We start from the raw sequence: 12,887 nt of genomic DNA, 5'->3' as shown, positions 1-12,887 counted from the left end.
TGTCCTTAGGTGCTGGCTATTTTCCTGCATTAGCCTTTAGCTGGAACGTCTTAGAAGTGAGCTTGGGAAAGCAGGACTGTGGCCGGTTTCTTTCCATCTGCTCCAGGCTCTTTAGGCAGCCTGTCTTTTTAACAGCCTGCCACCTGTTGCTACCCTTACCCTGAGAGGAAGGAAGGCAGACTATAAATGGCAGCAAGAGGCCAGAGAATGACCAGGTGGTAAAGTGGGTGTATAAGTGCAGAGGCAGGAGGCAAGAGGGTAACAGGCTGGGAGAAGACCTTTCCCCTCATCCTCCAGGGCACCTACGCCTGGAGCCAACCCTGTTAGGCAAGGTACTGAAAACATATTGGGATTTCTATTATTTTTACTACCCCTAAGCACAGAGGCTCAGGGGAGGAGCTGACATGCAGCACAGAGTCTGCTTTGAAGTTTCCCAGCCACAGTGTTTTTTAGACATTTTATGAAAAAGTGAAACATTCCTTGCTGCTGCGTCCATCTTCTGAAGATGACAGCAGCTGTCAGATGTCGTCCACCTCAGCCTAGTTAACATTTAATATATGGCTATGGGAGAGCGCCCCTATTAGCGGGCTTCTCCCCCAGGGAACTAGGGAGGACAAGGAATTGTTTGCCAGAGTGCGAGGGGTGGCAGAACTAGGAAAAGCGGCAGCACAGCAAGCAGCAGGCCAATCTCTGCACAGTTACTAAGGCATGTGACCATGGTGAGGATGATTCTTAGGACTTGGCTGGAGCTGCCTGCAGTCACCCAGAGACCCGGTCTGTGCCTCTTGGCCTCCCATCCATCACCACAAACCCACAAAGGAGTGACTTGCCTAGACCACCAATGACCAAATGGGGACTCCATGGCATCTTAGCAACTCTCCTGCCCCAGGCCTCTGTGGGCAGCAAGAAAGCCAGAGCTATCTGTGATTAAAACCCAGGAGGCAGCATGCAACTTTCCCTTATACTCCAGGGAAACAAAAAAGACAAGGCCAAGGAGTCCGATGCTGGAAGTAGGAAGTGAGAACTTGCATATTAGGAAGACAGTCATCATCAGCCACTTTCCTTCCCTCCTGGAGGCACCCCTCCAGCAGGGAAGTTTGTCAAGGAGACGTAGCCACCAGATTGTATAGATGTTTGCTGACCGGGGGTCTTCTCCAAGAACCATCCCTTGGGTGGCCTCCAATCTCTTTAAGGGGGATTGGAGGCACAGTTGCCTGCTCAGGGCCAATGAATGCAGGTCCCTTTAAGGGTGGAGGAAAGGAGGGCAATGACTTTTCTGTAGGGGGAGGAAAAGGCTTGGGTCCATCCTTATCACTAGAAAATGTCCCTTCCTTATTCCCCATAGAAGGGAATGAAAGGGGGAGAGGAGTCTCTCCTTGTTGTTCTGGTTCCTGTTTTTCCTTCTCCTTTAAATCTCCTGAATTCCCTTCAGGTGGAGAAGATGGGTGGTCTGACTTGCCACAATGTGGCAGATAAAGAGGGTACAACGCAGAGCGCACTAGTGCCCAGGTAGTCAAAATAGTAACATTAGTTAAATGACCTTGCTCAAATCCTGTTTTCAGGCAGCGACCTACCTGCTCCCATAACCCTAAATCGAAGGTTCGGTGATCAGGAAACCAAGGGCATTCCTGATGAATTAAGAGCATAAGCATAAAGCTCCAGGCTCTACAGTACACTGGATAGCCTGAAGTAGCTGTTGCACTGTTTTAAAAAATACTTTCAGCTCTTTGGTCATTTTTTGACCCATGATAACCTAACCCCTGATATTTTACATGTGTGTCCCAGCCTCCTGATGGGAGTCAGGACTGTCCCTTACCGGGATTCCCTGAAAATTTATGAGCTCTCCTCCTTCACGTGTAACTTCAAGGTGATTACATCAGGGGTATCACTTGCAGAGCTTATAGCTTGCAGTCAATGCCAAGAATGAAGTACTCAGTTCCAGCTGAGTGGGGCTAGTGGGCAGCTCTTCTGAGAGAGTCTTCCCCGGCATCTGCCAAGTATTTATTGAAAGGGCTTGGATTAACTACATTAGATGGCCATTTGAGGTGGGTGCAGAAGCACCTGTGAACTTGTATACACTCAAACCTCATTCTCAGGAGGCTGTTTTCAGCGTTCCTTATCACACCACACACTCCACTCCTTGTCCTCTTTTCAGGGTAAAGGAGTTTCATTCCCATACACAAATAACATACACACAGTGCCTCAGTATTTTTCCATACCCCGACCTCAAATGCCTTGTACATAAACTCAAATATGTTGCCGTGTGTCCCCCACAAGGTACTATTATTATCCCAATTTTACTGATGAGAAACTGAGGCAGGAGGAGAATAAAGCAACTTTCCTAAGATCACACAGATACTAAATGGCAGAACCAGGCTTTGAACTCAAGCATTCTATTTTCAGAGCGAGTTTTAAAAATCATGCCCCTTGCCAATTACTGGAGAATCAGATTAAGATTTAGGAAATTCTAACACTTGAAAGACATGAAGTCCACCATTTGGCAATCTTGTCTTTGGCTTTAGTGTAAACACTACAATTATCTGTGGTTAGGTATATCAGTTTAAGAAGTCAAAGAATACAATAGTTTGGAACTAAGAAGAGATATATAATCCTATTGTGTATAGGCTTAATGTAGGACTTCAGACAAAATGAAGCTTCAAGTACTGGGCAAGCCGTGAATTCTAGGATCATACAGGTTAACAGGTATAATTGCAAGGCCTTGCATGCAATAACCCTCAGCTGGAGAGTCATCTACTATAAGACATATTACTTGAAAAAGTGAAATCCATTGTGGGTTATGGTGTGGGTCTCATACTGCATTTGTTTTTTGTGTTTTTTTTCCTAATGTTATTGAAACATTTTTTGAAATGTTTATACATCATTTCTCTTGAACCCGAAGATAGGGATTCTCAGAAATGCCCTTTGTTGATGTGTACCTTGGATAATTTCACTCTTTAGAAACACCACTTCATAGCAATAAGGGAAATGGGGCCAGTTTATTTGTTGATTTCTGAGATACATACAAGTAGAATAGCAGAAGGCAAAGAAATTATTTGAGGGGATTTCCTGTTTATTCTTAGTCAGTTTTCTTTTTCATAAGGCTATGAAAATGTTATTAAGTTATATTTTGTCTTTTACAATAACTTCATAAAATATTTTGGGATCTAGTTAATGAATTACATGACTTATGGGTTCTTTTCAATTTTTTGAACAAATTGCAATCATATAATTATAGGGTATACAGCGTTAATGTGGTATATATATACAGTGTGGAATAACTAAATCAAGATAATTAACATATTAATAATCCTAAGTATTTATCATTTATTTCTCTTGTATAATTGCAAGCTATTATCATTTGAACAATATCTCTCAGGTCCCTCAAACTTTAGCCTCTGATAACCACCATTCCACTCTCTGCTTCAATGAGTTCAGCTTTTTTAGGTGCCTTGCATGAGTGAAATAATATGATATTATCTTTCTATGCCTGGCTTATTTCACTTAGCATAATGTCTTTCAGATTCATCCATGTTATCAAAAATTACTCGATTTCACTCTTTTTTAAGGCCGAGGAGTGTTTCATTTTCTTTATCCATTCATCTGTTGATTGACACTTAGGTCGATTCCATATCTTCGCTATTGTGAATAATGCTGTAATAAACCTGGGAGTGATGATATCTTTTCAATACACTGATTTCATTTACTTTAAATAGATACCCAAATATGGGGTAGGCGGATCATGTGGTAGTTTTATTTTAATGTTTTGATTTTAATTTTATATTTACTATTTTGTTGTTATTTTTATTTATTTATTTATTTTGAGATGGAGTCGCACTCTGTCTCCCAGGCTGGAGTGCAGTGGCGTGATCTGGGCTCACTGCAACCTCTGCCTCCTAGGTTCAAGCAATTCTCCTGCGTCAGCCTCCCAAGTAGCTGGGAATACAGGTACACACCACCATGCCTGGCTAATTTTTGTATTTTTAGTAGAGATGGGGTTTCATTATGTTGGCAAGGCTGGTCTAGAACTCCTGACCTTGTGATCCACCCACCTTGGCCTCCCAAAGTACTGGGATTATAGGCACGAGCCACCATACCTGCCCTGTTGTTATTTTTTAACAATTTCAACTTTTATTTTAGATTCAGGGGTACATATGCAACATACATGCATATATTGTGTGATGCTGAGGTTTGGAATACAAATGATCCTATCACCCAGATAAAGAGCACAATACACATTAGTTTTTCAGCCCTTGTTCCCTTCCTTCATGCCTCCTTCTATTAATCCTGAGTGCCTTTTGTGGCCATCTTTTTGTTCATGAGTACCCAATAGTTAGGTCCCACAAGAGAGAGGATGCAGTATTTGTTTTTTTGTTCCAGTGTTTATTCACTTAAGATAATGGTCCAGCTGCATCCATGTTGCTGCAAATGACATGATTTCATTGTTTTTTATGCTTTCATAGTATTCCATGCTGTATATGTACTGTATTTTCTTTATCCAATCCACCATTGATGGAGGACTAGGTTGATTCTATGTCTTTGCTATTGTGAATAGTGCTGTGATACATATACAAGTGCATATGCCTTTTAGGTAGAATGATTTCTTTTCTTTTGGATATATACCGAACATGGGATTGCTGGGTTGAATGGTAGCTCTGTTTTAAGTTCTTTGAGAAATCTCCAAACTGCTTTCCATAGTAGCTGATCTTAGTTGCATTCCCACCAATAGCATTTAAACATTCACTTTTCTCTGCAACCTCACAAGCATCTCTTGTTTTTGCCTTTTTAGTAATAGCCATTCTGACTGGTGTAAGATGGTATCTCACTGCAATTTTGATTTGCGTTTCTCTGATGTTTAGTAATGTCGAGCACTTTTTCATATGTTTGTTGGCCAATTATATATCTCCTTTTGAAAGTACCTATTTATGTTATTTGCCCACTTTTTAATGGGGTTGTTTTTTGCTTTTTGAACTGTTTTAGTTCCTTATAGTTTATGTATATTAGACCTTTGTCAGATGCTTAGTTTGCAGATACTTTCTCCCATTCTATAGGTTGTCTGTTTACTCTGTTAATAGTTTCTTTTTCTGTGCAGAAGCCCTTTAGTTTAATTAGGTCCCACTTGTCACTTTTTTCTTTTTGTTGCAATTGATTTTGAGGACTCAGACAAATTATTTTTCAAGGTCAATGTCCAGAATGGTGTTTCCTAGGTCTTCCTCTAGAATTCTTATAGATTCGGGCTTTATATTTAAATCTTTAATCCATCTTGAGTTAATTTGTGTATATGGTAAAAGTTAAGGGTATAGTTTTAATTGTCTGCAAATGACTAGCCAAGTATCATAGTACCATTTATTGGATACAGAATCCTTTCTCCATTGCTTATTTTTGCTGACTGTATTGAAGATTAGATGGCTGTAGTTGTGTAGCTCTTTTTCTGGATTCTCTATTCTGTTCTGTTGGTCCTTGTGTCTGTTTTTGTACCAGTACCATACAACTTTGGTTCATGTAGCCTTATAGTATAATTTGAAGTCAGGTAATACGATGCCTCCAGCTTTGTTCTATTTGCTCGGGATTCACTTGGTTATTTGGGCTTATTTTGGTTACATATGAATTTTAGAAAAGTTTTTTTTTATAATTCTGTGAAAAACTGCATTGGCAATTTGATAGAAATAGCATTGAATCTGTAGATTGCTTTAGGCAGTAAGCCCATTTTAACTATATTGATTCTTCTAATCAGTTAGCATAAAATGTTTTTCCATTTGTTTGTGTCATCTGTGATTTCTTTCAGCAATGTTTTATAGATCTCCTTACATAGATCTTTTACCCCCTTGGTCAGATGTATTCTTAGGTATTTTATTTTTTTTGTGGCTATTGTAAATAGGATTGCCTTCTTGATTTGGCTCTCAGTATGAACATTATTCGTGTATAGAAATGCTACCAATTTTTGTACATTGCTTTTGTATCTTCAAACTTTGCTGAAGTAATTTATCAGTTACAAGAAATCTCTGGGATGCAGCAAAAACATTGTTAAGGGGAAAGTTTATAATACTAAACATCTACCGCAAAAAGTTAAAAAGATTTAAAATTGCTGGGCACAGTGGCTCATGCCTATAATCCTAGCACTTTGTGAGGCTGAGGTGGGCAGATCGCCTGAGGTCAGGAGTTTGAGACCAGCCTGGCCAACATGGTGAAACCCTGTCTCTACAAAAATACAAAAAATTAGGCAAGCATGGTAACACACTCCTGTAGTCTGAGCTAATAGGGAGGCCGAGGCAGGAGAATTTAACCTGTGAAGCAGAGGTTGCAGTAAGATGAGATCATGCCACTGCACTCCAGCCTGAATGACAGAGTGAGACACTGTCTCAAAAAAAAAAAAAAAAAAAAAAAAAAAAAAAAAAAAAAAAAAAAAAAAAAAAAAAAAAAAAGAGAAAGAAAGAAAAAGAAAAGAAAAATCTCAAACTAAACTTCACACATTGAGGCACTAGAAAAACTAACCCCAAAAGCTAGTGAAAGAAAAGAAATTACTAAAACATGAGCAAAACTAAATGAATTTGAAACTCAAAAACACATGCAAAGAATCAACAAAACCAAAACTTGGTTTTTTGAAAAGAGAAACAAGATTGATAGACTACTAGCTAGAATAACAAAGAAAAAAAGGAAGAACATGCAAATAAGCACAATCAGAATTACTAAAGGTGACATTACAACTGTTCCCAAGAAATACAAAGGATCCTAAGAGATGTTTATGAACACTTCTATGTGCAAGAACTAGAAAATTTAGAGAAAGTGGATAAATTCCTGGAAGCACACAACCTCTAAAGATTGAATCAGGAAGACGTTGAATCTCTGAACAGATCAATATTGATTTCTAACATTGGATCAGTAACAAAAAAACCTGCTAACAAAAGCCATGGACCAAATTAATTCACAGACAGATTCTACCAGATAAACAAAGAAGAGCTGTTAACAACTATACTGATTCTGTTCCAAAAAATCAAGGAGAAAGGACTCCTCCCTAACTCACTCTTGGAAGCCAACATCACTGTGATACGAAAACTTGGCAGAGACACAGTGGAAAAAAAACAAAAAAAAAACTGTAGGCCAATATTCCTGACGAACATAGATTTAAAAATCCTCAATAAAATATTAGCAAACTGAATCCAGTAGGACATCAAAATGCTCATTCACCATGATCAAGTAGGCTTCATTCCTGGGATGCAAGGTTGATTCAACATACACAGAATAATCAACATGATTCGCCACATATATGGAATTAAAAACAAAAATCGTATGATCACCTCAATAGATTTAATAAAAACCTTCAATAATGTCTGATATCCCTTTATGATAAAAAAAAAAAAAAACCTCAACAGAGTCACCAATAAAGTAACATACCTCAAAATAACAAGAGTCATCTATGACAGCCAACAGCATACTGAATGGGCATGAGCTTGAACCATTTCCCTTGAGTACTAGAACAAAACAAGGATGCCCACTTTGACCACTCCTATTCCAAAGAGTATGGGAATTCCTTTTCAGAGCAAGGCAAGAGAAAGAAACAAAAGGCATCCAAATAAGAAAAAAAGAATTCTTACTTGCTGTCTTCACTGATGATATGATTTTACGCTTAGAAAACCCTAGTTTTATTTTTAATTTTTTGAGGAACCTCCATAATGTTTTCCATATGGCTGTACTAATTTACCTTCCTGCCAGAAGTGTGTAAGGGTTCCCTTTTCTCCACATCTTCTCCAACACTTGTTATTCATATTTTTTATAAGTTAGTCTAACAGATGTGAGATAATATCTCATTGGGATTTTAATTTGCACTTCCTTTATGATTAATGACTTTGAGCATCAGTCTCTTTTCAGTTCCTAGAAGCCCTTAGATATTATTTCTTTTTAGCTCTTCCCCCAAATCACCAGAAGATAGAAGTAGCCCTTGAAAAAGACAAGAAAACACAATTTATGTTTCAGAGATAATCACAGAAAATGTGGTAAATATTATAGTCTATTCTTTTCAAGTTGGGTGAATTGTGGGAATAACATTTTTTATAAACGCCACTGGGAAGATCTCTAAGCAACTAACCATAGAGTCATTTGAATCTTACTGGAAATACCACTTATTCTGAGAGAAGTAATTGCAGTACATATAGATGCTATTCCAGGATTCCACTCTAGCATGAAGCTTCCTGCAGCTGCCACATACAAATAACCAGCTAGAATGCCAGTCAGGAAGCTTAAGGGGAAGCTTAAGGAAAGCTTGTTCCAATGCTAACTATTCCATCCCAGAGCCTCTCATTTAGTATAATACATAGAATCTTACAGAAAATCAAATTCATCCAGTGGAATGTTTTATCTTTCATAACAAGAGATATGAAATGAGGAAAATATTTCCTTTATGCCTCCATTTACTCATCTGTAGAAAAGGAGATAATGATAATACCTAACCAATACAGATGTTGTAACATTTATAAGGTAATATATTTAATGCATATCAGAGCATACCTTAGGAACTAGTAAGTCTTCAGTAAGTATTAGCTATTATTAATAAATTTAATTTGGATTATGTTAATATTGTTATGTATTTCTAATTTCATTAATCATATTCACTAACTTTTCTTGTATTTGGCAGTAGAGAGTCAGTTTAAAACTCAACATTTTCAAGACACCACTTTTTCAAATTACATTTTATTAATAATATTTCATCTTTCTTTGCAGGATGTTTTCCCAGCTTGCTTCAGGATCATTTGACTTTTACATACATACATAGACATACACACACAGACACATACACATACACACACACATATGTACATATATACATATATGTGTATATATACTTATATATGTGTGTGTATATATATAATATATATATAGCACAGCATGCTTTTCTCTTTGCAGCTTTGAGCTGTGCTGGCAATCACACTGATAAATTTAATAGTATGAAAGTGAAGTGTCACTTCCATTTCTGGGCATCCTGCCCATTTATACTGTCAACAGTGTCCAACAAAGTTATAGAAACTTGACTTTAGATTCAAGCTAAGTATTAAAATGAAAGTGGTTTTAATAACTCATTCTAGTTGTGTTCCTTGAATTCTTTTTACTTTTGCATACTGGTATAGCAATAATGAGATACTCTACAGTTCTTATGTTTAAAATAATTTTATTTATTATTTTACTGCATGTTTGCTGGTGACAGTGGTGGGTGAGCCTTTTGAATATTTTTAATCTCCAAAGTAGGGGATTTTCATAATTGAAAAATAAACAAAATCCTTTGACATATTAATATATAAGTAAGACTAAAAAGAATATAGTTAAACTATATATAGACAAATATGGAGTCATTAAAGAATAATGATTTAACAATATTAATATTTTTGTTTAATTCTTGTTTTTAATCAGTTTATATTTGCCTATATATTTATCAATGTCATTGTTCTTTATTCTTTTTGAATCTTTAATCTTGCAGGTAGGATGATTTTTATTTTCTGAAATGTTGCAGTATGAATACTTTTCTATGACCTATATTTCACTGCAGTGATTTTTTATTTCATTTAATCTGCTGTTAAGCACATCATTGATTTCTTAATTTTATTTATTCAGATTTTTATTTGTGAATGTTCCATTTAGTCAATTTTTATGTAATTTATTGTTCCATGAAAAAATTCTCAGTTTTGAACATAGTACATTTAGTTTAAAACCTGTCTTACAACTATAATACCTGGGATCCCTGAGTGTCTATTTTTGTTCTCTATTGTTCCTTTTCATTTGCATTAATCTTGACCGATAGTGGTGTTAATTTTCTCCATAAAATATTTGTTTCTTTTTTTCCTGGTAACTTCAGGATACACTAGTTCCATCATATCCATTATGAGGAAACTAAGGAACAGAAAAGTCAAGTAACTTTTATAATGTAATCCAGTAAGTGGAATAGCCATTTTTTGAGCAGTGGTAGTCTGTTTCTTGCCCAGTAGAATGTATTTTCTTCTGTATGAACTTCCTATCTACCAAACTGGGGAATTGCCATTCAAAATGGCCTTGGATACTTTTTATTTGTCAGTCTAAGCAAATGATGTATCTGTGACCTTCACTGCTAACACAATTAGTGTGGTATGAGGTATTTAATAAATTATAGACAGCCAGAACAGGTGATAATTTTTAACTTCATTAAAAGTCAGTATGTATCACAACCTTGTGCAATATTACTAGGAAGTAGGAATTTCAGTATCTCATTTAAAGCACGGAGGAATATATATTATCTGTGGACTTTGTCTTTAAAATGAAAATCCCTGCTTATTAGGCCAATGTGCAGGATGTGCCCTCCTAAGCATTAAAATATAAATACCGAGAAAATGTGTGTAAATTATTTTTGTATATACATGTGTGATAAATGTTTGAAATTTATCTTGGAAACTATTATAGGCCTTATTAGCTCCAATTTATATCATGCAAAATTGAGCTCAGTGAGTTTAGATAGCTTGCATACTCATTCAGCTAGTAGGTGATGGGTTTAAAATTCAATCTCTATTCTGCTTCTCCAGATTCAATCTGTTCATAATCTAATACTTCAGATTTGACAGTTGCAACATCAATTATGTGTGTTTAAATGAGATACTGGAAATCTATGATATTATTTAACAGATCTTTTTTTTGACTAACAAATGGTAACTGAGTGAAGCATATTATGGAATTTCTTACTTAGTTGATTTTAATAGAGATTTAGTTATTGAATTGAACATTTTTTTTCATAGTATAACATTTCGAGACTGCTTTTAATTTAAAGTCTCTTTCTCATAGGGATGTATATAAAATGAAACCCTACTCATCAACCTCATCACCTCAAAAGTTTTCCAGACAGAATGATTTTTCCAAATATAATAAAACAATTTATGATGTGCTCCTCCATTTGAGTGGAACAATGCCACCTGGAATTAGTTCAAGTCAATCTTTACCTGTGGATAATAATGAAAGGATAATTCAACTTCACAGGCAACACTCTTCACTTTTGGAGTTTCTCAAGTAAGTAGTTGGATGTGCTCATATAAGCATGTAACTCTGGCTTGGATAGTTAGATAAATAGTTGAGTAGATAGACTTTGATATTATTTTTATTTTTAACCAAATATATATATATATAGTAATGTATATACATCTCACACATTTCAGAAAAATATATAATGCTTAATAGACAATAAGCATTTTATGATGTATTCGATTTTTAATCTAAGGCAATCATTTTTATACTTTATCATACATCAAAATCATTGAAAGGGCCTGTTAAAACAACAGTTTGCTGACCCTTACCTATTGAGTTTACAAAGTTAATTTTCATTTATAACAAGTTTTAAGGTGATGCTGATATTTCTGATCCATTATGTCATTTTGAAAATCTTGATCTACAGCAAATATATAAATCCACTGAGCTAAAAAAGGATGCAACCAATAAGCTTTATTTCGCAGATTATTATTAGTATCATCTCAATTCATGGATACTATGAACTTTTAGTCTGCATATGTAAAGTATTAATATTAAAATAGTAGGCAGGCAAAAGGAATTTTAAATGGTTGATACAAAAGGGAAAAAATACTTGTCATCATAATATCTGTGTTCCTCTGCAAATATTAAGTGGCACGTGGCCAAGAAATGGGAAAACAATGTACATTTACATTCTCAGAAGAGTATTGGTGAATTCACATTGCTTCTCTGCCCTGCACTTGCAGCATCCTTGTACACTGAAATATCCCACATCCATAGGCAGTAATTTATTTAGCATTGAGTTGAACATGTTATTACTCCGTCTTCCATGCTCCTATACAATGAAAATGGCATTTATTACTTGTAATTATGTAGTATGATTAATATATTTTTGAATACATTATTGTGATTTTCTCTTTTGCATCTTTGTTTATGGAATCTGCTCCATTGTTTCTCAGAGGTATTCATCTATCCTAGCAGGAATAGAGATGAAGGGCAAGAAGGGGACTCTTACAGCAGGAATATAAATTAAAGATTTGATATTCAGTTTTTAAATTTCCAATTCAGGATTTTTGAGTCCCTAGCAATGCTATGTATTAAAATTTTGACATGTTACCTAAAATATTTTCTTTCCTTTCTTAGGCTCTCAATATCATGGTAATGAGGCAAAACTGGCCTAGTTCCTTGTGGATTGCTAGGTAGCTAGAAGTTTTTAAATCACTTCAGGTGATGGAATCAAGATCCAGGCCACTTGTCATGACAGTTTCTGTGTTGGGATGTTAGAGGGACCCCACTGAAGAGGCAGAAGAGTGGCAGTTGGCTGGCCCTGATGCCACAACAGGAATGACAAATATATGAGGACAAGGGAGTGGCTGAGTCAGTTATAGGAGACCTCTTGGTCCTTGATGGGCCTAAGGGCAGAGACAGAAGATCCTCATCTCAGACATCAGTAGCATATGCCTACATGACAAAGACATTTCAGGCCAAAAGGAGGCACAGCCTAAAAAGAACAAGTATCTAGAAATGCAGTCACCAACCTTCATGTACAAATATAGGAGTCCCTCTCCCTATCTCATGTAAGCCCAAATCCAGCATGGATGATCCTAGTTCTGAGAGTTCTTACACAATTTGAGGGACCCTCTTATATAAAATATCAAATGAAAAATATAAATATTAGATTCACGGCTTTATGAGGTAACCATGAAAGTAAAGAAACCTGAAGTTGGGAACCAACCCAAATGCCCATCGACGATAGACTGGATAGGGAAAATGTGGCACATATACACCATGGAATATTATGCAGCCATTAAAAACGATGAGTTTGGGTCCTTTGTGGGGACATGGATGAACCTGGAAACCATCATTCTCAGCAAACTGACAGAGGAGCAGAAGATCAAACACCGCATGTTCTCACTCAT

The 12,887-nt window shown here is 36.3% G+C and overlaps 1 protein-coding gene across 1 annotated transcript in view; it reads left to right on the top strand.

Annotated features, from left to right (window-relative positions):
* Nucleotides 1–12,887, top strand: part of LOC108314792 (cilia- and flagella-associated protein 47) — a 161,682-nt gene that overhangs the window by 86,807 nt on the left and 61,988 nt on the right. Inside the window, exon 13 of the mRNA XM_037743965.1 lies at nt 10,792–11,013. Within this exon, the coding sequence (XP_037599893.1) occupies nt 10,792–11,013 (222 nt within the window). The remainder of the gene's footprint in view (nt 1–10,791; nt 11,014–12,887) is intronic.

The sequence above is a fragment of the Cebus imitator genome, unplaced genomic scaffold (assembly GCF_001604975.1).
Source record: "Cebus imitator isolate Cc_AM_T3 unplaced genomic scaffold, Cebus_imitator-1.0 Scaffold161, whole genome shotgun sequence".
Classification (NCBI taxonomy): Eukaryota; Metazoa; Chordata; class Mammalia; order Primates; family Cebidae; genus Cebus; species Cebus imitator.
The sequence above is the reverse complement of the archived record's forward strand: the minus strand, read 5'-3'. Positions and strand labels throughout refer to the sequence as shown.